Source organism: Python bivittatus, unplaced genomic scaffold (assembly GCF_059951505.1).
Source record: "Python bivittatus isolate LINGU-HERP-01145 unplaced genomic scaffold, Pbiv_v1 ctg000390_np1212, whole genome shotgun sequence".
Classification (NCBI taxonomy): Eukaryota; Metazoa; Chordata; class Lepidosauria; order Squamata; family Pythonidae; genus Python; species Python bivittatus.
The window spans coordinates 840377-868305 of record NW_028277070.1 but is presented as its reverse complement, the minus strand read 5'-3'; the positions used below and the strand labels follow the sequence as shown (position 1 = coordinate 868305).

General features: G+C 41.9%; 1 protein-coding gene across 2 annotated transcripts in view; it reads left to right on the top strand.

The window, feature by feature from the left end:
- The window catches only part of SPECC1L (sperm antigen with calponin homology and coiled-coil domains 1 like), a 71012-nt gene that overhangs the window by 25226 nt on the left and 17857 nt on the right, over nt 1–27929 (top strand). For both annotated transcript variants that reach the window (XM_088143751.1, XM_025171286.2), the window contains exons 6-12: nt 6864–6937; nt 13625–13800; nt 16898–17061; nt 19161–19252; nt 20738–20828; nt 22724–22807; nt 23397–23553. In XM_088143751.1, the coding sequence (XP_087999877.1) occupies nt 6864–6937; nt 13625–13800; nt 16898–17061; nt 19161–19252; nt 20738–20828; nt 22724–22807; nt 23397–23553 (838 nt within the window). The remainder of the gene's footprint in view (nt 1–6863; nt 6938–13624; nt 13801–16897; nt 17062–19160; nt 19253–20737; nt 20829–22723; nt 22808–23396; nt 23554–27929) is intronic.

Sequence of the window (27929 nt, the reverse complement as noted above, 5' to 3'; positions counted from 1 at the left end):
TATCTCCAGTTGTGTTTCTTGATGAGATGACACTGCCCCTGAAGGAGCAGGGGGTCTTCTGGATTCATGGTAGACAGGCAAGTGGAGGCCGTGGCTGGGAAGATGTGTTTTGCCCAGCTTCAGTTGTTGCTCCAGTTACAGCCTTACTTGGGACAAGCAGATCTTACAACAGTAACTCCCTCACCAGTGCTCAGTTGGACTACTGTAATATACTCTGCATGGGGCTATCTTTGAAAACCATACTGTGGTGGATTGCAGGAGAGAGCAAAGTTCTTAGGAAGGAGGGGGCGCATTCCAGGAAGGACAGAGAGACAAGAGACAGCCCAGCCCAGAGCAGGAGTGTGGGGAGTGTAAGAAGTTTAGAATAGCCACTCCCTAGAATCTCCCAGGGTATATCCACTAGTTGCAGTAGTACAGGTTTAGTCTGGTAAGTTTTCGTCTATACGATGTAAGCAATAAAAGAACTGAACTTGGTTGGACTGTTTCCTGTTGTTCTTGGGCTGGGCCTGACACATACAGAAGCTTCAATTAGTCCAGAATGCAGTGGGCTGGTTGTTGGCTGGTACTTGCTGACATGAGCAAGCCCACTCAGTTTCAACCCAACCTAATGCAGAGCTCTCTGTTAGAAGTTCCCCATTTCCAGGAGATATGGGGGATGGAGGACCACAAATGTATTTTCTGCGGTAGTGCCAAAGCTGTGGAATTTTCCGCTCCTGAAATCTGATCAGCTCCTACCTTGTTAGATTTCAGGACATTATTAAAAACAGTGTTGCATAGAAGGACTTTTGAGTTGTTTATTTCATTGAATTTATTTTATTATAGTTGAGATGTCAGATTTGGCAGAAATGGTGAAACTGACCTGTTTGGTCAGGGACAAACAAAAAGTACTTTCTTAAAAGATTGGAAACCCTTTATGGACTTTTTGCTGAAAACAGAGAAAAGTGAAATGATGATTTATGGATTTGATGATTGAAAAAAGAATTAAATATGAAGGGATTTTTGTAATACTAAGGAGGGAGATTGTGTAATGAATTTGTTAATTTCTGTTACAAAAAAGGTAGGAAATCACTTATTTTTGTTCCTTTAGTTAATTTTCCCTGTCTTCTCCTTTTTTCTTTCTTGTACTTCACACTTTTTCTTTTCTTTTTTCTTTTAGATTTGTCTTTTATTATTTGAAAAAAAAAATCTCAAAAATTATATAAAAATATATTATAGCCGCCCAGCAGACTCTGGGTGGCTAACACAATCTAACACTAATTAAAACAATTAAAAACATAGACAAAACAAAACAGCTCAGACTAAAAGCAGCCATTAAAAAATAGCATGGCATGAGTTATAGATGTTACCCCTTATTTTTATTGTTTTTGATTGATTGTTTTATATGACTTTACCCATACTTTAATCATTACTTATTGTCATGTAAAATTATTTATCCCATGTACATTGTGTTGTAAGATTGTAGTTTGACAAGAGTTGAGTTAAACAAAAAGAATAAATAAAATAATTGAATCACAGTGTTATAAACCTGAAAGAAAGTTATAGGTTATAAATTATCTAGTCCAATCTCCCCCCCCCCCCACCTGTAGGAATCCATTAAATCATGTCCTCAAAAGGTAGCTATCCAGTCCCCATTTGAAAACCTCCGGGGGGATCTCTGCTGTCCTGGACAAATTGCTAACACTGCTTAATAGTTCTTATTGTCAGGAAATTACTCCAAATATTCATCCAGAACATCTAAAAATTAGTCGTTCTTTTAATGAAATGTAATTATGTAAAATTAATTTTGATTAGTGCATTACAAGTGCAGTGCCCCATACTGAACAGACCAGTCCACGCCTAGTCTGACAAGCACAGCGTACAATGAAGCTGCATCAGATTGCTTGCACATGCTCAGCTGGTGGCCTATGAGTACTTCTTCATTCTTCTCACATTGAGTGCTGCCAAGCCAGCTTTCCCTATCCTTAATCTATTCCTATCCTTTATCCCTCTGGCTTGGTGTAATCCGCAAATTTAATACGAGCCCCTTCCATTTACCTTCTAGGCCGTTTATAAAGATGCCAAATAGCGTAAGGCCAAGAATGGAGCCCTGAAGGATCTCACTCAGTCGTTCACTACAGTTTGATATAGAATTATTTACAGAGGCAGATTTTCTTCTTTTTTCTCCCTCTCTCTTCTAAACTTTTATTTACAATATAATGAGAATAGATACATATAACCTTTAATTAAATTATCTAGGAGACTTTTCAAATAATTGCAAATCTTCTGGATGTAGTACCTTCTAACCCACATCTGTTTTAAATACAAGGATCTCATGAGAGACAGCCATGTGTTTTACTGAGATCAAGGCACACTCCACTGACACTATTCTTTAGGTCTAACTAGTCGCTTGGTGATAAAAAGTGGTAGGGTTGCTCTGGCACAATTAAATCTTGATGAACTTATGTTAGCTATTGGTAATGGTAGTAGTCTTATCTAAGCATGTTGCTTGACAATCTGTTCTAATTTTTTGCTCAGTACAACTTGTTTGTAGTTTTCCAGGTCCTTCCTCCTTCCCTTTTTGAATATTTGAAGTACGTTTCCTCTTCTGTATCTGCTGGCATTGCACCAGTTCTCCAGAATTTTTTTAAAAATTACAGGCAATGTTTTGAGTTCTGGTCCTGGCAAGGTAGTATGATAGGTCCTTACTATACCTTTGAGGATCCTGAACTGTGCCACAACCATCCTTCGCTCTGGAATCCAGCAGGCCCCCTCCCTTTTAGCCTTTAAGGACTAGCTTTTCTCTCAGGTGCTGGGATACAGTAAGGCTAGAACTTGAGGATTATATGGATTGATGGATTGGAGATCGTGGGTCATGAGCTTGGTTTTCTTGTTTCTACTTGTTTTCATAGAAAATACTGTAGTGAGAGAGCTTTAGTGTTAAGAATAGGGCTTTGGAATTTACTCGGGGGGGCGGGTTATGGAATGCAGGTAGTTTTGGATAAAAAGAATTATAAGCTGTTCAGTGGGAGGGGAAGTGGGAAGTGAAGGATAAAATCAGGACATTTGACATATGTCAAAATGGTGATAATTGGGGTTAGGGAAATAGAGAATGAGAGTGTGGAAGAGATGCTAGGCATTTTGGAGATGCCATTTGGACAGTAAGGGAATTCTGTGCAACCTTGGTTACTCCAAGGTTACTCCAGTGAGCTGCCTTGAGGAGAGCTGGACCCCAGGAGATTAGTAGAAGGACCTGTTGCACGTGAGCTGTGGAGACAGCGCTGCCAGCAAGCGTTCTTAATCTGCCAGGGAAAGTAAGGCATTATCCTGAGTGCTACGAAAGTGGAAGTGAGAACGATTGTGGCTTTGAGCTTGAGAGGTTTGGCCTGAAATGAAACTGAGAGGCAGGGATGGAGTGGTACCAGAGTCTGGGTAAGACGACTACAGAATGCTGCTAAGAGATGTGAGGAGGGAGGGGTATGTAGTCTTTGCTTGAGCCTTATTGGTTGGGATGGAGTCATTCTGAGTTCCCAGGAAGAATAAGAAAGACACTTTCTGTGTTGTGCACTCCAGGTAAGGACTGGAGAGGGTTGATGGGGGCACCTTCTGAAAAAACAGGAAGGGGCTGGGAGGAGAGATAGGGATGGTGGGCACTTCCCAGCCTGAGATGTTTGAGGAAGATTGGGGAGAGTCTTTAGCTTGATAGATAGAGTAGGTAGGCAAGGTGAGGCAAGGCAAGGCAAGGCAAGATGGGTGGTTACAGTGAATGCTGATTGTATATGTAATTAACCAGCCTACTCTGGAGAAATGACCACGCAAGGTGGCTAATACTGGTGGAGTGGATATAGCCCATGAAAGCAAGGGGGCGGGTCCAGTTCTCTCTGGGGTTGTGTCAGCCTTGCGTGGTAGTCCAGATAAGAAGAACACCCAGATGAACTAATCCTACTTTATTATAAGGTTACATTAACAGAGTCTTGCCAGACTGAAAGTAGTTCTCCCCTCCTCTCATTTTAGTCTCTGGAAAACTAGGGAGAGTCCCTTCCCATGCTTTTCCCCCACTTGCAGACTCAGCTGCCTCTTATCAGACTGTTGCCTAGGCTGTGGGTCTTCCTCCTGTCTCCCACTGACTACTCCCAGATACCATTACAGGGGCTGAATTGAAATCATGATGGGCTGGGGAAGATATGGCGGGGGACACAGGGTAGGTGGTTAATGAAGAAGGGAGACTCACCCTTTGCTGCAGGTCCCTTCTAAGCCAGCTGCCCCAGACGGCCAAATCCCCTGCAGAAATGAAGAACATTCCTGTTTGTTGTTTCTTGACCTTGCCTACTTCAAAAGGCTGACAGATCTGGAACACAGTGGCAATACAACTGATGGGCAGGTCTCTCTGCTGCAGGGTAGCCTCTCCCCAGACGTTGCTGCCCTGGTTATCAGTAAGCTTCTGGACCCCATTCAGAATGCTCTCATGATCTGTAAAGCCCTGTATGGTATAGCACTAGGTTGCAGGAAAAATTTCTCCCACAAGTTTCTCCAAGGGTTATTTAAAGCTGGAGACCAGCACCCAATTTCATTGATACACAGATTGTTTATTTTTCAAACTGGAGTCAGCAAAGCTAACTTAAAAAAGGGCAGGATGCAACCTGCCTCTCTAGGGTTGTGCATGGGTTGGATAGCAGCAGGTCAGATGTTTACCGAGGAAATTAAGGGCAGAACAAGGACATAATTGAGGACAGGACCACAAAGACTGTGGTGGTTTTTGAGAGAACCATGAACATAGCTTCTTTTTAGAGAGTCGCTCCTAAACGGTTCCTGGTTCCCAGAGGCTATGCCTACATCCTAGTATCTTCTCCCAATCTTATCAACATTCCTTGGCCCTCCAGGTGATTTAGGGCTGGGCTGGGGGTTTATTGTTGCTCAAGTCCTTGGGAAGGTAATGAGGGAGGGGGTGGTGTTGCTTTATTTCACTTGTCCCAAACAGTGCCATGTCAACTACAATATCAGGCACCCCCTTGCTGGAGCTGAATCTGTCTATGCAGTGAGAACATCTTGGGAAGGCTTGTTAAGGGTCCTTTGCCTGAAATGAGGGGGACATGGATGAGATCACAGGCCTTCTCTGCGCTGTCCATCCATCCCACCTTTAGAACTCCCTCTCTCAGGGGTTTTTAGAAGTCTTTATAGACAGTTTCATTTCAACTAGGGCCTTCAACCCTAGTTAGGTTTATTGGCATCCATATTGGGGGGGGGAGATTTATTATGTGATATATTACTACTTTTATTTTTACAATTTGATATTATTGTTGCTTTTATAATTTATCATGTTTGTTGTAATCTACCCATGGGCTTTTAATTTGAGAGGTCCATAAAAACTATTACTTAAATCTTGGAATTTTATTTCCCCCCAAATACTTCCAAATTGGGTACAGTAAACTATAATTTCTTAATGCATAAAACTGAAGATCAGCTTTAATTATGGCTGTTATTAAACTTATCTATGTTAGGGGATATTGCATCCTAAAATAGTTTAGGAATATTAGCCATTACATCTTTCTCAAACACTGCCAGTCTCCTTAACTGGAAAAACTCTGGACTTCATAACAAACATTTTTTATAAAATTTGTATTGAGAAAGAAAAGGCTGCATATAAGTAGAAAAATATATCTTAGACCTCGGAAGGAGGATGCAGGTACATAATTTTATAGCTTTCCAAGTGAAATATAATGTTTCCATTATACTGAATAATAAATGTTAAAAGTGGATAGAGATTGAAGAAGCCTATATATATAAAATTCAGTACCTTTTTTTAAACAAGAGAACGTAGTTAAAATTGGATGAAGGGAATGTATTTTAAAAAATGGGAGTGTTCTACTTTCACTACAGTAAGTGGTCAAAAAAATTAGCACCGTATCCTTCCCCATTAATGGCTTTGATGGAACACAGTCTTTTCTGGAATATGTAATGGTTGTTTTCCGATGTTCTTTGAACTTGCTTTTCTATCTGTGCAGAGGGAAGTGGAGTTGGCTGGCTTGTTTATGTGCAGTAGCTTATCCTACCAGCCTTAATTGGGTTGTTTTTTCCTTGATTGTTCCTGTTTATTTGGTGCTGGTTTCTACCTGTTTTGTCCCACAAATGTAAAAGTATTGTAGACAATGAGATAGAAATGAATAAATTTATAACCATTAAAGGACTGTTTTATACTTGGTGGAATAATATCTAACAGATAGAAATCTAACACTTTAGGACTAAACTGGTTACAGTATCTACATGTTCTACCGTACCTCAGAGATTAAGATGTAAAGGAAATAACTTTACAACCTCTAATTAAAAAGGAATGTAATGTCACTGCCCTGCTAGATATAGATAGGTGTTACTCAAATTGGGCCTTTGCTTTCTTCTTTAACATTTCACTAGATGGCGTTCTTGGATTTTGAAAGCGGGTGTTACAAGCTGGAAAGGCCAACTCTGAATGACAATGTTTAACCTGTCTTAATAGCAGCTTTTAAGCAAAACTGCACTACTTGAAAAGTTAACCTGAAACAAACGTATTTTGTCCTTGAGGCAAGCCAAGGAACTTCACATTAAAATTCAGCAGTGCATTTATATATTTGCATAAGGATTAGGGATGTTAGTTGGCTCCTAAGAGAGAAGGTCGTCTTAGGTGTAGGTTACCACTTTTGCCATAGCATGCACACCAATGTCTTTAGACTAGTATACTTACCTCTTCCAAGACAGTTTTATGCCTTAGGGATGCTTGCTTTTATATAACAGCATTGCAGTACCCTTGTTCTCTATCCAGAGTACTTTGGTTATTAGCCAGATTAAAAATATAATAAATGCATGAAATGTATGCAGGTGTATTGTTAAATCCTGCGCTGCTTTTTATTTGCCAGACACGGTTAAGAAGCTTCAGGATCAAAAGCATGACATGGAAAGAGAGATCAAGACTCTGCACAGGCGACTTAGGGTAAGTCATCAAGTTTAATGCACTGTATTCAGGAGAAGCAGCCAAGGGCGTACAAGAGCTGGGATACATCTGTGTCCTTTGAGGTTTAAGCTGTTGCTTTTATTTTCTTGCTGATTTTGTGTTTTATTCTGGTGTCCTCCTTCAGATTGCCTTGGTGCCTTGGGCAGAATTTAATAATGTGGCTGATAACTTTTTGCTGCTAGTTAATTTTTTTATTTGGTCCGATTAGCTTCTTGTTTTCTTTCATAATGATTTCAAAAGAATGCATGTCTCTTCTACCATTCTTTCTTCATAGATTCATAAGGAACCACTTAGGTCATTAGATGCCACAGCCTCCTTTGGGTAGGAATCCAGAAATAAGGGATTCTACATGGCTGTTAAGACCCCACTTGAGCACATTCATGAAAGGAAGCCTGCCCCCTCTCTTGGTCATTCATTCTGCTCTCAAACTGCTCAGTGAGATCAGACTGACACAGAATATATACTGGAACTATACTTTCTATGATTTGGGAACCACACCTGCCTTTGCCTTTTTGCAGCCATAGTGTGCTGCTGAATCATGTTCAGTATCTAATCAACTGCTGTCGCAAGATCCTGTCCCAAAACTACTGCCAAGTGAAGTATCCCTCACTCTAGATCTCTGTATCTCATTTCAGCTTAACATTATTTCTGTTAAATTCCATAATAATATTTTCAGCCCATTTCTCTAAGCTATCATGATCTTTTTGAATGTTGTTTCTGTCTTCCAAGTCTGTACTATTCCCATTTAATTTTGCTTTCTTTGCAGATTTGCTAAGCAGCCTTTCCACATCCTCACCCACAATATTAATACAAACATTAAAGAATGCAGGGCCCTTGAAGGAACCTTGTACAACCCATTCCAGTCTCTACAGCTCCCTCCAATTTGATAGGGACCGTTGAAAAGCACTTTTTGTTTGATTTTTGAGCCAGCTCCATGTGCACACTTGCTGATTAGCATGCCATGGGATACTTCGTCAAATAGTTTGCTATAATCAAGTGTATTTTATCTATAGCATTTATTCTACTAAGATTACTAGATCAAAAAATAAGATTAATCTGGAATAACTTGTTTTTGACAAATTTGTGCTGACTGTATTCACCATCTTGTTTTCAAGGTGTTCACTGATCAAATTCTTTATGATTTGTCCTAGAGTTTTCCAGAGTATCGGTATCAGACTTCAGGTCTCCCCTTCCCCTCCTTTTTGAAAATAGGGACAATATTTGCCCACTTTGCAGTTGCCTCAGTAGTCTAGGATGCAATTCATCTGTTTCTCAATCTTTACATCCATTCAAAATAATTGAGTATTCCTTCACCCAGAGTTTCACAACGTGTGGGTTGCAAACCCCAGGAGGATTGCAAGACAGTTGGTGGGGGGGAGGCAGGGGATTGTCATGAGAGAGCGCTTCCCTGCCTGGTCTTCTCAAGTAGGCTGTCAGCCCCACCAGATAGACCACACCACAGGAAGGCTAAGATTACGTTTATTGAGAGGGGCTCTAATGACAGAACTTTGCAAGTCTGACTGTGCTGTACCTCCTCCCCTTTCTTATACTCTGGTAAATTAGGGAGGGGTCTGTCTGAACCTCTTCCAAATATTTTCTGTCTGTTGTGGACTTGAGATATGTTTCTCTCCTTGTTGCTTTGGTAAAGGATCTTGCATATCTCTGTCAAGATCACTTTCCTTACTCTCTACATAGGCTTACTAGTTCTGTGCAGAAGTAGGTTGAAGACGAAGCAGCATAGGAAAGTTAGGTGTTTTTTTCAAAACATTGTCTTTGCCTTTGAAAGGAGGGGAAATTAGGGGACCCAAGGTTCTTATGCCAACCTCTGATCCTCCCCAGAAGGAATTCAGCAGAGGAGGAGGGGCTTTGAGGTTGCAGCAAAGAAGGAGTTGCAAGAGGGAGGTGGGGAATTTACAAGCACCAGGCAGAAAGGGAGAGAGGAAGCACAGTGTGGCTGTACTGGGAGAGAGAACCCAAAGCAACTTACAGTCTGCCGCTGTTTTGCGAGCTGCAGCATTTTAAGAGTGCTTTGGGAGAAGCTGGCTTAAGCAAGGAACAATGTCCTTTGTGGTGCCTGTAGCAACCCAGACAAAGGAAACGTTTTTTAAAATTTTTTATGAGCTTTGGTGAATGAAAGTAATTGCACAGAATAAAAACTGGGGGTAAGGACTAATAATCAGATTTTCCCATGCTATTCCTGATCCCATTCAGAAATTAACACTGGAGTCGCTCATTGACTATGGGCCTGTCCCAGATTATCCGTGACCCAACTTGGGACAGTGGTCTCACACCAGGCTTGGTTTTCTTGTCAGAGCAGTGGCAATGTGATCTGAAGGAGGAATTGTCATGGTCAGATCATGTCCTGGTGGCCTTGAGATTCTCCTATGCTACTCCCCTCCGCAGGGAGGTAGGACCCATTCAATCAGTCCACCCCCCGCAACTGATGGACCCAGTTGGGTTCCAAAGGGAGTTGGGGGTTATACCCAAGAGTCTGCTGCACGGTCCAGTGGAGGCTTGGCTGCTACCTGGAATAGGAAAGCATCCAAGGCCTTGGACAAGATTGCGCCTGTGCAGCCTCTCTTGACCCATCAAACCCGACACTCCCCGTGGTTTACGGAGGAGTTGAGGGTTTTGAAAAGGGTTAAAAGATGTCTAGAGCACTGCTGGAGGAAAATAAGGACTGCCCCCAACTGAACACAAGCTAAAGCCGCTATTAAGGCCTACCTTGTGGCGGTAAGAGCGGTGAAACGTCAATATTTCTCCACTGTTATTGCATCTGCAAAATGCCACCCAGTGGCCCTGTTTAAGATCACACAATCTCTTTTGGGAAAGGGGAAGCTCAGTAGCCCATTTACAGGGCTACGCAGAGGAATTTTCTAGGATCTGGAGGATAAAATCGCTTAGATCCAGTTCCAGTTGGATACCAAGCATGGTCTGTAGAGATGCCCAGGGTACGTTCTTACCCTGTTATCTGGGAGGAATTTGATCCTGTTGAACCCGAGGAAGTGGATAGGGTCCTCCAGATGGTCAATGCCACCACCTGTCAACTAGAACCATGTCCCTCCTGGCTAGTTAAAGCTTTGAAGAGGCACTGGTGCACCCACTCCTCAAGAAGCCATCACTGGATCCCACCATACTGGACAATTTCCATCCGGTCTCCCACCTTCCCTTTTTAGGGAAGATGGTTGAGAAGGTGGTGGCATTGCAGCTCCAGAGGATCCCTTTTCAGTCAGGTTTCAGGCCTGGATATGGGATGGAAACAGCATTGGTTGCACTCATGGATGATCTCTGGCGGGAGCGGGATGGGGGTAGTACATCCATCCTTGCTCTTCTTGACCTCTCAGCGGCTTTCTTTTGAGTTGACTTGGGGAGTTGGGAGTGGGGGGCACAGTTTTGCGCTGGTTCTCTGCCTTCCAAGGTTGATCCCAATTGGTGTTGATTGGGGGCGAGAGGTCCAGCTCATGGCCCCTCCTTTGGGGCGTGCCCCAGGGTTTGGTACTCTCTCCACTCCTTTTTAACATCTACATGAAACCACTGGTTGAGATCATCCGCCAACATGGGATGAGGTATCATCAATATGCAGATGATACATCTCCATCCCAGGTGAGGTGAGTGATGCTGTGACCACCCTTTCACGGTGCCTGGAAGCTGTGGGGGTCTGGATGGGGTACAACAGGCTTCAGCTGAACCCTGGTAAGACAGAGTGGCTATGGATTGGAGGCCTCTCTGTATCCAAGGATTTACCATCTTTGGTTTTGAACAGGGTTGCACTGCCCTGGACAGACCCAGTGCGTAATCTGGGGGTCCTCCTGGACTCATGGCTCCTGCTCGAGAAGCAGATGGCAGTCGTGGCCAAGAGAGCCTTTGCCCACCTCCGTGCAGTATGCCAGTTATGCCCCTTCCTGGATCAGGAGGCTCTCCGGTCAGTCACTCACGCCCTGGTCATCCCTCAGCTAGACTGTTGCAATGAGCTCTACATGGGGCTACCTTTGAAGAGTATCTGGAAACTACAGCTGGTCCAAAATGCGGCCACGCGGACAATTTTGAGTGCCCAAAGAACGGCACATATAACACCTTTACTACGCGAGCTGCATTAGGTCCCAGTCTGCTTCTGGGTCCAATTCAAAGTGTTGGTTATCACCTTTAAAGCCCTACATGGCGTGGGTCCAGGTTACCTGAGGGACCATCTTACCCCCGTCACATCAACCCATCCCACCCGGTCAGGCAGAGAGGGCATGTTGTGGGTCCCATCAGCGAGAATGTTGACTGGAGGGGCCCAGGAGGAGAGCCTTCTCTGCCGTTGCCCCCGCCCTTTGGAACGTTCTCCCCCAGAGGTGCGGCATGCCCCCGGCCTTCTGGAAAGAATTAGACCTGGCTCTGCCAGCTTGCGCGGAGTGATAACAACCTTACCCAATCCTGGGGGTGGCTAGTGCCTTGATGACGCTCCCTGAGTGACTGCCAATTATTCTTGGATCTATTTATTTTCTATTTATTACTGTAATTTTGTCATTTTAATTGATTTTAATTGTTTTGTAAACCACTCAGTTGTTCAACGAGATGGGCGGTGACGAATTTGATATATAAAATAAATAAATATATAAAATAAATAAATGGTATTTTTAGTATCAGAAACAGCTAACAACATGAAAGAAGTGTCAGTAGTGTTTTCATTTCTTAAAACATGAAGAAAGGTAGCTTTGTGTTTGCTGGAACATTGTTTTGTCTTCTTTCTGCCATTTAAATACCGTTTTAAATTTGATCATTTTTGTTTCTTTCCAATGAAATGGTTTTATTTTATGAAGTTGTATAATTCTATCATTGCTTTATTTGATACACAGCATACTGTATATTTATTTCTTGCCCAGCCCTAACCCGAGTACAATCGTTAGCTTTATTTTGGGCCTGGATGGATCACATTAATTTATCATTTTAAGTTGTTGCTGTATCACATCCCCCTCCCTCACCATCTTTTTTATCATTCTGAAGCTTCAGTCCACCCCTTCATTCTGCCCTTCACAGTTGCCTGACGGCTCTCAGATTGGAGAAGTCTGAGTCAGACTACAGTACCACAATCCATTGGCATGTAGGCAGCTGGCAATATACTTTAGCAAGTCAGTTCCTTAAAACAGCCACATGTTTTCAGGCTCACACGGAAGCCTGAACGTTGTTGGGCTCCTTCATGAATATCAGGGAGATGCTCACATGAAGTTCAAAGCACTTCTTCCAAATTATCTTTCCACATGCACAGCTCCAGTTCTGATGGGTTTTGTTTTGTTTTGTTTTATGTTGATACTATTAGCCAACCTGAGCTTTTTTGGGAATGGGTGGCATGCAAGCAAATAAATAAATGTTTGTTGAACCATCATTCCCACTTTTTCTACAGTGACATCCCACTTGCAAATATGTTCATGTCTTTAACTGATGTTCTTCTGGATTTTCAGTGTCAGACCTCATGAGATTCAGCTTAAAGCTTTTCTGAACAAGCTCAATATGCTTTGGCCAAACACATTCCTTTGTCAGGTGCAACCCATTCTGTGCTAGCAACCCATCGTTCAGATAACTGAAACGATGCTCCCAAAAAGCAGATCTCCTCATCAACACTGTTTGCATGATCAGTAGGTCATTGGTTGCTGTGCTGCAGCTTCTTTCCCTTCTCAGTCCTCCTCCATGGGTCAGAAGGGTGGAAGCGAACACCATCAGAGCCGCAGGGTTTTTCAGCTTCCTCTCTTGATTGTGAGATACCACATATCATTTGTCCCCACATGGATTATCAGGAATGAATAACTGAAAGTGGATTTAATAAGTTTTGGTAGTTGTTTTGTCACATTCTTCATTCACGCTCCTAGTAAGCAGGCATATCTGAAACAGGCCAGTGTATATTTGTTTCTGTTCCTCAGAGTATTGAGTTGCTAATCATCCCTTTTCTCTTCCCTCTACAGTCATCCTTCTCTCCTGTACTTTAGTTGTCTCTCTTTCTTCTCTAAAACCTCAGAGCATAGTTTTTTTTCTGGGAGGGCCTAACAGCTTTGGGGCCTGAGAACTGCAGAGTTTCTTCTACGGCTTTGGGATTTGCGTGTCAGTTTCATCCACTGGGCTTGCTCCTTTGTTGGATCTTCTTCAGTTTGGAGAGTTGGTATCTCTTACTGGCTCTTCTTATAGAACCTCCTTTGCTGGAGCTGATCAGTATTGTCCTTTGCCATTCACTGTACCAATCCTCAAAGCATCTTACAGGCCTGCGCTTGCTGCAAATATATGCCAGGTTATTTTTAGGCAGGAAGACAAACTTGGCGTAAGCATGATAGGTCATGGCTGCAAAGGCATGTCTGGCTTCATTTTTGTGACTGTTCACTTACAGAGAAAATTTGAAGGAACTCCCCCAACACATTCCATTCAGTCACTTAGTTTACTTGTTTTCTTAAAACTGGTTGCAGTTTTTATTTTGTATAGCTTCTTCTTTGCTATTCATTCACAATGGGTCATCAACAACAGCTCTTGGGGCACATGCCTTGCAATCAGCAGCTGTTCAGGTGGTGAGGGTTTCATCCCCCCCAGCTGAGCGCACAGTCTCTCAAAAGATAGTGCTTCTCCTTGTCTTCCTCCTGTTGAATTGCACTCTTATCAGTTCCCTCCCTGGAAACTGGCTGCCTTATATCTGCTTATTTTCAGGAAGAGTCTGCAGAATGGCGGCAATTTCAAGCAGACTTGCAGACTGCTGTGGTCATTGCAAATGACATAAAATCTGAAGCACAGGAGGAAATTGGAGACTTAAAGCGCAGGCTGCATGAAGCTCAAGAAAAGAATGAAAAGCTCACAAAAGAGTTAGAGGAAATAAAATCACGCAAGTATGTTAATGAAACTTATTTATCGTTATCATTTATAGTTTACCTATGGTAATTTCTTAAATTTCTGAAAGCTGCACAGCAAGCAGTTGCTGAACACATAGGAAAATATCTGATAACCTACAGTCTTTTTTGCTCATCTGTTAGAGGAGGTTTATAAAAGCAGTAAGTTTGGTAGGGCCTCCTTTTTCTTGATTTTGCCCCATCCACTAGTTTTCTCCAGACACTGGCTATTTCTTCCAGCTCATAGACTGCAACATCTTTTCTAACTGGATAAGATGAAGTAGAGATGCCTCTTCCCGTTTCCTCCCTCAGATGAGTTTTTGCTGCCTTCATAGTATTTGGACTGGGCCCTGGGGCTGTTTACTGTCCTGCCCCTTTGAGTCTACAGAAAGGAAAATGGAACCCAATGAAGGAAGCATAAACAAGAAAGAGATGTGCCCCCAAAGATCTCACTCCTCCTCCTAATTGTTTCCACCATTTGCGTTGTCCATCTCCTTTGCTGTGGGGCTGCGTGGGGCTTGCCTTTTCTGCTTTCCCCACTCTACTTCCCCAGTGGGACATTCCCCAGGTTGTTTACCAGAATGATTGAAATGTTCAGTGTTTTCTGCATTTATAGATTTTTCTAATATTAAGTTTCTTTCTTTTAGGGGGAAAAAAAACAGTTGCTCAGTTTCTGTAGACTCAAATTGTGGCTTTTTAGGTTAATATAAAACTGAAATGGAAAAGAAAAGTAGCAATCATAATAATTAAAAAATAGTTAAAACAGCTATTTAAAACCTTTGCTATGCCCCCTAGTGTACAGCATAAGGCAGGTAGAGGTAGTACTAGTGCTTATGATATGGCTGGATTAAAGTTGAAGATGTGTCTGGAGGCAAAAAATATGCAGTGCTGCAAAGGTATGTACACCATTGCTACGTGGAATGTATCAATGGTGTACATACATGGTCAGAACCATGAACCAAAGCAAACCTGATGCTGTGAGAACAGAAATGTCAGATTAAATATTGACATTCTGAGAATTACAGAAGTGAAGTAGACTGGAACGGATCAATTCATATCAGAGGAGCTACTGAGGACAAAAAAGAAATAGAGTACAAGTAGTCCTTGACTTACGACCATTCATTCAGCGACCGTTCAAAGTTATGTCAATGCTGAATGAAGAGACTTATGACCCATGCCCAAAGTTACAGACATTGCAGCACCCCCATGGTCACGTGATCAAAATTCGGGTACTTGGCAGCCTGCTTGCGCTTACAGCCGCAGAGGCACTTCAGTTCCCCCCATCTCCCTCTCCCATCTATGCCTTTTTGGCCCCCTGCTACCCTGCACTCTGCCGCCCCAGCTGACCTTTGCCATCTTCTTGCTCCCACTGCTGGCAAGGCTTGCCCAGCCTGGCTGCTGGGCCAGGCCGGGGCTGGGCTTAGCACTGCGGAAAAAAAAGCAGAAAGGAGCCCCAGAGCCACAACGCAGCGCAAAGCCCAGCCTCAGCCCAGCTCAGCAGCCAGGCTGGGCGCACCTCATCAGCAGCGGGAGCGAGATGGCGAAGGTCAGCTGGGGCAGTGGAGCACAGGGTGGCGGGGATCTCAGAGGGTGGGGTGGCAGGGGTGGCAAGGGTGGCTGCAGCTGGGACTGGGCTGGGACAGATGGAGCAGCTGCAGCTTCCTGGGATGTGGCAAGCAGCACCAGAGCCACACGGTTCTGGAGCTGCTTGTGGTGCAGGGTGGCCGAAAGGACCGAGATGGAGGGGGAGATAGGCAGGTGGGGGGAGGACCAAGCCCAGAATGGCTTGGATTGGGGTGGGTACTTGCTTAACAACCCACAATTCTTGGTTAACGATGGCAACTAGGATTGCTGTCGCTAAGTGATGCAGTCATGTGACATCACGCTTTACTACCACATTGCTTAGCAAGGCAAATTCCGGTCCCAATTGTGGTTGTAAGTCAAGGCCTACCTGTAGCCGATATTATCAACAAAAAGGTATGAGGCTATGCTTAGACACAACTCCCACACCAGTCTTCGTTCAAGGCATTCAAAACTAAGTGCAATTCCCATAAGATATTCTCTTCTTAACTTCACTAGGAAGTTTTCCCTTTTGGTTCTAGTGTAAGAGCCTCCTGTCTGTTTTGTTTTGAAAATTGTCTCGTCTAACGAAGCCAAACCAAAGCTTACGCTCGCTGCTCTACCTCCATTACTTACTGAGCAAGTGCTGGAGGCCTTTAGCCAGGGTCCTTGTGAACATCAGGCTGAGGAGCAGCCCTTACATGGAGGATATCTAAATCAGAACCACCTCTTGAGAATCAGGGCAGAAACTTCCCACTTGCTATGGAAAATTGGCAGAGTCAGTTACCAAATATTTGTTACAAAAGTCTCTAAAACATTAATGGCTAGTTACCTGGATTTTTCTAATCTTCTAATTTAGAAAGAAATTGACAGATGTTTAGGACTTACAGACGAACATTATGTAAAGTCCAGTATCAGAAGTATTTTGGAATTAATTTGTTTACATTTGTGTCACTTTCAAAACTTTGCTTTGAAAATTGTCATTGTGTAACAATTTGTCTTTAGTTTTAATTTAGCTTAAATTTTCATTGGGGTAGTGGTAGCAAAAAATAGATATGAATGTGATGTCCCTTCTCTGTTAAATCCTTTGTCCCCATCTTCTCACCTCTTAGGAGTATCTGGCTGAACAGTGACTGACTTTTTTTTTATTTACTCATGTATTTAAGTATAAAATATACTCTGGGATTTTTGCTTTAGGCCTTGCTCTCTCTCTCTTGATCACATCCATAGATTACAGCATAGAACATGCTTTGACAGTACTGCCAAAAGTAAAAAGAAACATCCCTCTTCATTCCAAAATGTTTCCATTTTGTCTTAGTTCCATGTGCTACGCGTAGTAAAAGACAGCGTGCCTATTATTTCCCTTAAGAATTCCAGCCGTTTAAAAGATTAGACAATAAACTTGTCTCTGCATCCTTCAGGCATACGTTCTCTAGTAAAGTTGTGGTTCCCAGTGTCACAGATGCTTTTAGTCCCATACCTGTCAGTCGGTCAGACCTGTGAAAGCGCACCTTGTTGAGTTTACTCTGGTATTTAGGCAAGAAGAGGAGCGCGGCCGAGTTTACAACTACATGAACGCTGTTGAAAGAGATTTAGCAGCTCTGAGGCAAGGCATGGGCTTGAGCCGCAGGTCCTCCACGTCTTCGGAACCGACTCCCACTGTCAAGACACTCATCAAGTCCTTTGATAGCGCCTCACAAGGTAATTTTTTTTAAAAATCTGCATACAATTAGTAAAATATTATATGGGAGCTTCCTTTTCAGAATCTTAATCCCACATGGTGATTTGATGATAAATAAAGCATTATTTTACTACATTTTCTTTGGTTTTTGTATCTCAGGCCTGTAATTTGTCTGTCTTACTATTTCTTACTCCTTTCCTGCGCTCTGCCTAACCTCGTTATTCCAAAAGGGTAGACCATGGTGAGTATGTAGGGGTGTAGGAGGTATACAAGAAAAGTGGGTAAATAAAGTAGCTGAAAGGAAACCGCAGTTCAGAGTTACTTTCCAGTGGGACAAATGCCTTCCTAAATAAGGTCGTCACGAATTGTCAGATTTTTTAAATATATAAATATGTATTTTATTGCAATTTTTAAAAATACAGAGAAAACAACTTAAAGCACAACAAAAATACTAGGAACAAACAACTAAGAAAAACAATTTTAAAAAATGTTATATACAACCATCCAACGAGTTGTATATAATTTATTTCCTTTTTTTTTTTTTTTTGGTAAAGAACTTAATTTTTAAGTTCTTTACCAAAAAAAAAAAAAAAAGGAATAAACAAAGCAAACAAATTCTTTTCAAAAATTAAAGAAATTACACATTTCCTGAATCCAGTCATTGATGTGTGGAGGAATAGCACCTTTCCAGTCACTCAGTATAATTTCCTTGGCTATTTCCCACACCCAATATAACCAGAGTCTCACAAAAATAGACACGTTCCAGAGTTTTGGAATGTAATTAATATCTTTAAGATTAAAACGTTTACCCATAAATCTAGTTATATATGTTACAGTGTCACTCCAAAAAGGAACCAATAACAGGTAAGGCCAAATCATATGGGTTAATGTATCATCAAATCTTTTACATTGTCAACAAAGAAAATCTACGCTCCCTCCTTTCAGATGCATTCTTTGGGATGTCCAGTGAATTTGGAACAAAAGCTTTCAAGGAATTAATTGCAACCTCAAGTCCAAAGAAACACAACATTTTTAAATATTTGCATCCATTGATGTTCCATTATCAGATATTCCAACTCTTTATTCCATTCATCATAAATGTTGATAGTTTCAGCTTTAAAGATATTTTAATTTTTCTAATATAAATACAAAATCTGTTTGATTTCAAAAGCAGAATTCATCAATAATAATAACAATAATAATAATAATTTATTATTAAATGTATATGCTGCCCAACTCCAGGTGACTGGGCAGTTTACAAATCGCTAAACACATTTAAAAACAAGGAAGGAACCACAAAAAAGAATAAAGATGGCAGAAATGACTAAAACAGATAGGAACAAAGAAAAAAGGGGGCTTCAAAAATGAAAGCATCCCTTAGCTTTTTTTGAAGCAGCTAAAACATCTCGTCCTTATTCAGCTGTCAAAGCATCACTAATTGACAGATACCACAAGAAAGAACCGTCTTAGCCTCTTCAAGCAGAGCTGAAGTCCGGCCACCAAGATGGTGTGGTGTCTGGTCCCATCAGTGGTCTCCCTCATTCATCTTAGTATCATTTGATTTTCCCATCTGTTAAATTCTTAGTTTTTCTTTATTATTTTCATATCAATGAAATTTACCCTAGGGGTAAAGCCAGCACTAAAAAATAAACAACCTACCTTTAAAGTAAATTGTTCTACACTCATTGTTTAAAGTTCTGACTGTGAAAGAACTGGTTGAAATTAACATGTTTTCTTGCTTTATTTTAATCAAAGGACAGACTGAGGAAAATTTTAAAAAACTCAGGGACTGCAAGAGGCATCAGTCCTGGGGGGGATTGAGGGCTTATGGGGCAACACAGGTGGCTCTGCAGGTTGTGCCCTCCTGAACATCCCCGTGAGACGCAAATGCAGGGTTTTTTGCATCATTCCGTGTAAATCTTACCTGAGGAAAGCAGCATGGCATGCCTAGGTTGCATTGTCCGCCCAGAATGAGACACCGACAGATTCATGGGTAGCCGAATTTACTTGCCAGCCATGTTTGCGTCTGTGTACTTTATATGAGAAAAGGTGGAGAGGTTTCCTTCTAGAATATTTATGCTGTTGGATATAAATCCGGAACTGCTTTCTTTTTCTATAGTTCCTAGTCCTGCTGCAGCTGCGGTTCCTCGAACTCCATTAAGCCCAAGTCCTTTGAAAACCCCTCCGGCAGCTGCCGTCTCTCCAATGCAGGTAAATGCACTTTAATGGTTTGAAGGAAGCCTGATGCCACATTTAAAGCAGTGCTAGCGTTACACAAAGAAAGAAAAACCGAGAATGCTTTTCAGTAAAAGAGTGTCTTACGTTCAGTATTACTTATCATTTACTTGCCATAATAATACCCAAACGATTACCACCAATTGTGCATCTCCCTCTATCTCATCCACCTTCGAAGAAGCTCTTTCTGAGCCACTGCTGGCCCGCATGGCTTCACATGTCACGAGGTCTCTTAGAGGGGAATGAGCCACACACGTCTTTGGCTGCAAAGGAGGTGCCTTTGTTTACTCAGCCACAGTTAGGGAAACAGTGAGGTCCAAAGTGAGAAATGTTTAAGAACTCCTTACAAACTAGGATTATCAGGAACAATCTGAACTGTGGTGCCTGAGATCAGAAATCAGAAAACCCTTTCAGCAGCTGATTTTTGTGAGAAGTGGAAATGGGGGCGAACCCTCCAGCTTGTTATTTGTTCCTGTATTCCTAAGCACCCCAGTTGGGAAAAGCAGCAATACAGGGAGTCCTCACTTAACAACCACAATTGGGACCGGCAACTCTGTCGCTAAGCAACACAGTCATTAGGCAAGACATCACATGACCACAACTTGTGATTTTATTGACTTCTCCATCGACTCTGCTTATCAGAAGCCAGCTGTGAAGCGTGCAAATGGCATCATGTGACTGTGGGATGCTGCAATGATCGTAAATGCGAGGGCTGGTTGTAAAGTTTTGTACGCTGCCCAGAGTCCACTGGAGTTGGGCAGCCAATACATTTAAATAAATAAATGAATAATGGCTAAACCAGAGTATGAACTCTGGTCTTTGCGACCTCTGCCTGGCTACTTAGGACTGCCTAGGTATGGTTTGCCTGACAGATTCCTGCAGAGGATCCTTAAGTTACCAATTCAGTCTTCACTGCCGTGAATGTGATGATTAATTATAATGTAATTAAAATGCTCAGCTGCCCTCTCAGGAATCTTGAAATAAAGTCTTCATTCAGTCAAGCCTGGCTTGTGGCAACTGCATGGGCACGTCATTTTTTTCTTGGCAAGAACATGGAAGTGGTTTGTGATTGCCGTTTCCTGTGGGTGGGTGGTTTGCTTTTTTTGCTCGCTTCTCAGTGTAACGTTCAGTCCTGGGATTCCCTGAGCAGATGCAATCCTGCATAGCTGTTTGGAAATCAGCCAGATGGAGCAGAGCTTGCTAGGTGCAGCAATCTCTGGAACAAGTCATTTATCTTAGGTGGTGATGGTCCTGCAGCTGAGATTCTGGCATAAGCCGTTGGCCCTGCTAGTTTTCAACCTGATTCTCTGCCCTTATATGCTCAGCAGAATCATAGTGATGTACTGGGGTTGGTGATGCCTCTCTTGGAGATGTGTTTAAAATTCAGATAGGAACATAATATTCAAGTTGGGCTTTAGCAAGCTGGTTCCTTTCCCTAAAAATAATTTTTCCCCCCTTCAGAGACATTCCATAAGTGGACCGATATCCACTTCAAAACCCCTGGCTACTTTATCAGACAAAAGGCCAAGCTATGCAGAAATTCCAGTTCAAGGTACGTGTTTTTTGGTGTGAGCATTACCCAAACACATTCTTAAAACCCACCAGAATCTCCCTTGGCTAAGAAACATTCACTAATGAGGGGGGCCTGGAAGGATCTTTGCAGAAGACAAATCAGCTCCGTTTCTTTACCTGATTGTGGAGTAATTGGCAGCCTTGCCATGTGTTTCTAGGCCTGGCTGAGCTGAATGATGTCTTGTTGCCTAATTCTGCTGGGCCATTCCAGAACATGACAGTAGTTTGTCTTTGGACTTGTGTTCTGATAATGGGGAGCACAAAGTGATGCACATCACTGATCCGATAGGCAAAAGGTTCCCTCAGCCAATTCCCCCATTGTTGTTTTAAAAACACTCATCAATTCCTGGAGTTTTGCTGAAGTTGCCTGTTTAGAAAAACTCTTTCAGTGTCTTTGTGCATTTTGAGGCACAATCTATAACCTTCTGTTGAAAAATAGTCACATTTGGACTTATCTCTTCTGCCCTACACTGAGGTTTTTCTACTATGACATCTCATATTGATGAAGATACTCTGGTTTGAAATTAAACGTAGATTGAAAATGATGGGTTGGGATCCAAAAAGCCATGGGAAGTATATTTTGTATTTTACCAGTAGAACATTTTTCAAACTATCTTCTCTCTCCACATATGACATTTGAACAAGCTGCTTTTGAAAGATTCAGAAGGATCCCAACTTGTGTTTAATGAGACAGCATTCTAAATTCAAAATTTCTTCTGTATGGACAGTTCTCCATACTACACCTGCATAGTTTTGGATACAACCTAGTTTCCTTATTTACTTTTGCTAGTATTAGGACAGTATTCTTAGAATTTCTTTAACAAAAAATAAGACGTTACAAAACTACTTGTTCCATGTTTATTTCTCCATTTCCAAATATTTTTCTGGCGCTTGGTAGATTTACTTATCAACTTTTCCTTTCAAAGGGCCTTTCCGGTAAGAATGAATGGCTCTCAGATCTGGGTGTAGCTCTTTGATTTATGTCTGGGCTTTTTAAAATAGACCTTTCTCAAGAATAGTTTTCATGTGAACAAGTAATAGGCTTCCTTTTGAACCTGGACAAATAACAGCAGAGTATCAACAATGGAAATTCTTCCGTGTCTTAAAATAATACTTTGTACTAATCTTTTTGCTTGTTTTTTTGAATGCCATTGGCATTATTTAATATACAGGAGAAAGTAAATTGGAATCCAAATTAGTGTATACAGAAATGGGAAAGGGACACTGACTGCCAAACTATTGCATCAGCAACATTTCCTTCTGCCCTGGATCAGAAAATACTGTAAAACTGGGTTTTGTGCAGCATCATTTGATTTATTTTACCAAATCATTTTTATCCCATTCTTTTCTTTCCAAAATAATTCTCAGTGTGGGTTGGAACAATAAGCATTCCAGAATTATAATTAAACAAATACAATGCGATAAAAGTAGAGGCTGATAAATTAGAGAAAAGAAGCTATACACACTAACAATTTAGGACATAAATCAGGTTCTCACTAGAAGAAAAATACCTTCAGCCTGTGGAAGAAAGCCTTGAAAGAAAAGGAGAGCCAATTCTTCCTCGCAGAGTAATAGATACAGCCTCAGAAGAAGGCTATCTGGCATCCCGCATTACCACCTGTTCATGACTGAAAGCAGCCTGATTCTCCTCCACACTTCAAAGAATAGGTGGATTTTTTTTTTTAGTCTCATGTTTGGGACCCACCACACATTAAGCAGTAAGCCAGCTTACACAAATGCATGTGCACACATACACAAAACACTTGGGCTTTATTGTATTGGGGTCATCCATTCTACCACCTCTCCCTGTAGGCAGGATCAGGTCAGAATTGTGCTGAAGGTGAAGTAATGTTTCCTCGTTCCCTTTCTGTGCAGATCATTTGCTGAGAACTTCTTCTGCCAGCAGACCAGCTTCTCTGCCAAGAGTTCCAGCTATGGAAAGTGCCAAATCCCTCTCTGGTAATAATCTAGCCATGGAATAATTATGGATAGTATGGAGGCAGGCAGCCCTTGTTGTGATCTACACACCCTTTCCTAAGAGATACTCTCTGGATACGTCGGTTTGTGAAATAACAAATAGAAGTTGGTATGAAACAGGTGGACCTCAGCCTTCGCCTTAGTCTAGGCCCAGTGAGCACAGTTAACAGGTTACGTGTAAGGAAACTGGTATTGCTATGCAATCCTTTTCTGTTTGCAACCAGATAGGAGGAATGTAGGCAGATTAAAGCAGACAAGTAAGACTCATTCCTTTGCCAAACCCATTTTGAGATGTTGCATTTGTGATAGAACTTCTACAACTTAACATCTAGATCAGTAAGTAAATGTCTTGTAGTGAAATAAAAATAGTTTCTTTCTGAATAATATTTTAAGCCCTTAGAATGTACTCTTCGAAGTTCTGGAACAAGCATAGATCTTACACCTTTGGCCAAACTCAGTGGCAGCAACATCTACTCTAACTGGGGTTGCTAACGGTACACAAGGTGCTCAGGCAGCGGATGTGGGCTCCAGGATAAATTTGAACATCAGGCTTTTCCATTTTCCATTTAAGTGTCCCGCCGAAGCAGCGAAGAAATCAAACGGGATATTACTGCTCCCGATGGAACATCTCCAGCCTCCCTCGTAGCAATTGGGACTGCTTCGCCACAACTGTCCCTCTCATCTTCACCAACAGCATCTGTCACTCCTACAACACGGAGTCGAATAAGGTACAGCTCATTGCTAAACTCTTGGAAATATGGATTGTCTCTTTCTGGCACTGACCAGTAGAACTAGTGATGTTCATTGCTGGGACCACTGAACTAGGCTTGCTAACAATGAGTGCTGGCTGGCACCTGCCTTGCCACGTGGTGGCCTGCCTGCATTGTTGGAACATTCGCTGGCCTTTGCTGTGGTGCTTTTGCAGTATCCCTCAGTGGGATACTCGGCATTCTCCTCTCTTGCCTCTGGCTAGTTTCTGTTGATCCCCTGCATGGTGCGAGAACGGCCCCTCATCCCTGCACACTTTGAGATCCATACCTGCATCAGGAATGAATGAACTTAGCACCGTTTAAAATATACTGTGTGAGCTCCTTTAATTGTGGGTGGAGCATATTTGAAAGTTAGATATTGCAGCAAACAGCAGCATGAGAAGACAGCAATACTCACATGAAGGGAACTTAAAACATGCTCTGTTTCTGCTAAACTGCTTCGGTACTTTGGGACAGAAGAAAAGGCAGTTCTTCACACTTAACTCTGTACTGTTACCCTTTGGAACTGGTAAAGAAATGTTCATCAAATCAGAGTTGGAAAGGATTTTGCACATCACTTAGTCCAACCCCCTGTGCTTTGCCATGTGCAGTTAGGGTGGTCTTCCAGCTAAATGCCCCTTAAAGAGAAGGCAGCAGCAGTCCTTAAGGGAGACGTTCCCTGTTAAAGAACTCTCACTGTTTGCGCTTACAACGGTCAGACGTCTCTAATCTGTTCAGCTGCTTCTCCAAATTATCCTCTCGTTCAGTCTTCTGGGGCACCCAAAACCCCGTGTGTGCACTATTTGTAGGATGGCCCTTCTTGTTTCCGAGGACATTTGCCACATTGAATCTTCTGCTCTGCGGATTCCAGTGCACGTATTTATTCCTCCTCGTGCTTCTCCACCTGGTTGCCCTTCCAGCTTGTTTGTTTGTTTACCCGATTTGTATGCCACAGCATTCTCAGCAGCTTCCTGGCAGAATTCCCTTTCTTCTTCCAGTGTAGTGACATACGTTGGGTAGGTTATTCCAAATATGTCTTGACTAGTGAAAAAAAGAGAGTATTGGAATATGATACTAATGTAGTATGACGTAGCATGAAGTGAATGCTGTGCTTCTTTTAATGTAGCTAAAACTAGCCTTTGTTTTTAGTAGTTGCAACACAATGGTGATTTGTCTGCTAAAATGCTTTAATATTTGTTTGTTTGTTTGTTTGTTTTGCTTGTAAGCTGCCCATTTCCAAAGGCTGTAGGTAGCTAACAGTGTCAACATAAAAAATATAACCCCATAAAATCACAACCTTCAACTTGCACTGATGTTGTTTTGACTCAAACCAGCCCTGCCGAGCTTGTAGTAAAACACATCAGGTTGACAATTACATCATAAAGAATAGATATTTTATTTTGGCCCAACCAGATGTTAATTCATAGTGCAATCAGATGAAAGGGCAGACGAAAGATAGAAACCATTTCTATATGTTTATTTAATGTATCGGTATGGATGTTTAAAAAAAACTTGTTAGATATGTAATGTTTGTCAGTGTTAAAATAAGATTATCCTTAGAAATGGGAAGAAAAATGTAAATCTAAACAATATCCTAGTGAAGGTCTGTAATGCCAGCATAAAAAACAGTTAAACTGGCTTGGGGCTTGGAATGCAGTTGACCTAACAGACAGACTCATTTGTAAGATTAATATTTGTTGTAAACCACTTCTCATTGTGTCCACACAGTTCATTTTATTTGTTTCCTGAAACATTATTTTCAAAACAAAGAACTTGACATAAAATGTGTTCCTCTCTGGAATTTGGAAACAAGCTGTACTGTTCTTTCACAGTGTTACGGATGGTTAGATTTTTGTCTTCTTTTTAAAGAAAAAATTGATTCAGACTTTTTAAAAAATATTCTTAACGTGTAGTCTCACGTCCATATGTATCTGGCCAAAACTCTGTCAGCTAGCGCCATAGACAAGAAAGCTTTGACATAGCTGGAGTAATTCTGGGGAATCCTTACAGAAGCCCTGAAGATCTTTAGGAATATACACACACTGAAAATGGGTGCAAAATGGGAATGGAAAATGGATTTGAGGTTGGTGGGTAAGTGGAGTGGTGGAACAACACTCCATAAAACATAACACATGCCATTTCTTAATCACATTTTAGCAGGCTGGTGACTGCTAAATAGATAGCATTTGCTTCAAAGCAGGAAAAAAAATGATCAAACGAGAGAATGATGTGGTGTTTTGATACTGAGAGAAATACAGAATTATGAAAGAGGCCCTACAGAGGCTTTCTCTGAAATCATTGTTTAGACTTTTGGTTTGTCAGACAAGATTCTCAGTACATAGCTTCTATGAAAACTTGCAAATCTTGGTTTTGAAGGATGTTAACAGTTCCTACATATGATCCTGGTAAGACTTATTTAAAAGATTGCATTCTTTGTGGATCAGCAGTTGATTTGTGATTACTGTTATAAATAGAGAAGGCTAGTCCCTACAAATAGGAGGGAGGCAACTGTGGCTGTTGATTTTTCTGCTTTCAGTTGCAGGTGGGATTTTGCATGCCTTTATAGAAGGGTGCACACCAAATGGAAAATGTTTAGAGTTCAGAGGCAATGCATTGTTATTCAGAGGTTCAGCCCAGGCATTCCTTGCCCTTTTCCAGTCCTTCCACCCTGAAACCTCTGTGTTCTGAGTCCATCCTGTGGTTCAGGGCTGTGCCCAAGGCAAAACACATAGATTTTGGTCTGGAGACAGGCTTCCTGAAAATGGCTGCACACAAAGTTTTGCTCACCCCTAGTTAAATACGAAAAATCCAGTTTTGCAAGAAGGCTGGAACACACTTCTTGCAGTTACCTGCCATTTCCAAAACTGAGCAATAGAAAACTGTTACCTGAACACTAACTGTTCTCCAGAAATAGCTGTAGTAGGTGCAGCATCCTTAGCTGATCCCAGGAAACGTAAGCAGATTCTAACATGGTTGGTAGTTGTATGGGAAATGTCAAGGCTATAGGCTAGATTGAGAATTTTAAAAGTATGCTGGAAGAAGGCAACAACAAAACTGCCATGTTGTATGGTGTGGTATTGGCCCATCCCACACCCTCCAAATGGGTGCACTTTGGGTCCCTTTCCTTGAAACAGCACTATGTGATGGGACTCAGGAGGTGTGCCTTTTGGTTATAGCCCCTGCCCTCTGGAACAATCCCCCCCCCCCGATACACTGTTGGCCCCAACCCAGTTGACCTTAGAAAGGCATTAAAAACCTGGTTTTTCCTCTGGGGCTAGGATGATTGGAGCCCCATCTGGAGGAGGGCAGTAATGGTAAGTCCCTGATCGCCTTTTGAGGGTTTTGTATTGGGTTTTAATTGGAACTGTTTGTTTTCTTGTCTTTTGGTTTATTCTAAACTACCTACAGCCACAGTGTTTGAGTTGTGTGGCCATATAAATGCCTTACATAAATTAAATAACTTTAAAAGAAAGCAGCCTGAATCACTGGGACTTGATTTGAGGGAGTTACCCTTTCCAGGTTTGAAATGAGTGGATATGGGCAGTAAGCAGCAACCTGCTTCTCCTATTCATTTGAAGGCAATTCGCACAGGAGAACGTCCTCCTTGATTTGGTCACTGTGTTGGCAGAGGTCTTTATGTTGCTGGTCCTGAAAGCAGCTGTAATCGTCCCAACTTTTTTTTGTTTTGTTTTGTTTTGTTTTGTTTTGTTTTGTTTTGTTTTGTTTTGTTTTGTTTTGGTTTTGTTTTGTTTTGTTTTGTTTTTAGGGAAAAAGGCCTCAGCTGTTTGAGAAAAACAAGTCCTATGAAATTTGGTCTTTTTGTTGGATTTCTGTCCTAAACTTTATCACCCTCCCCCACCTTTCAGCACATACAAGTGGCTGCTCACTGACTTTGCTGGCTGGGCCTCATAGGACTTGAAGCTCAGTGTATCTGGATCAGGATCTTAGGGGAGAATTAGGTGCCCCGTTGCTGCTGCCCCTCCAAAAAGAAATCATGCTACATCACCCCATGCCTGGTTCCCTGCTCCCTGGGCAGAAAAAAGTGTGTGAGAGTTCATGTTTTAAGGTTATTGTGTGTTCTTTGAAGAGGTGGGCTATTCTTTTCAAAGGTGCATTGCCTTGGAAGAAGGTATCTCTTAGCAGTTAACGCTCCAACCAGTCAAGGTGACATTCCTAACCAGCCATGAGTTGCAGTGAGATGTTATCAGTTTATTTTCTAAATTTGAATTAAAGTTCAGTGTCACTTTATGCTTACACGTTATTTATATGTATAAAATGCTTCTGACTGTGATTCTGTGATCGTAAAGAGAAATACCCATGGTGCCCCCATTCCCCCCAGTCCATCTCAGAGTCTG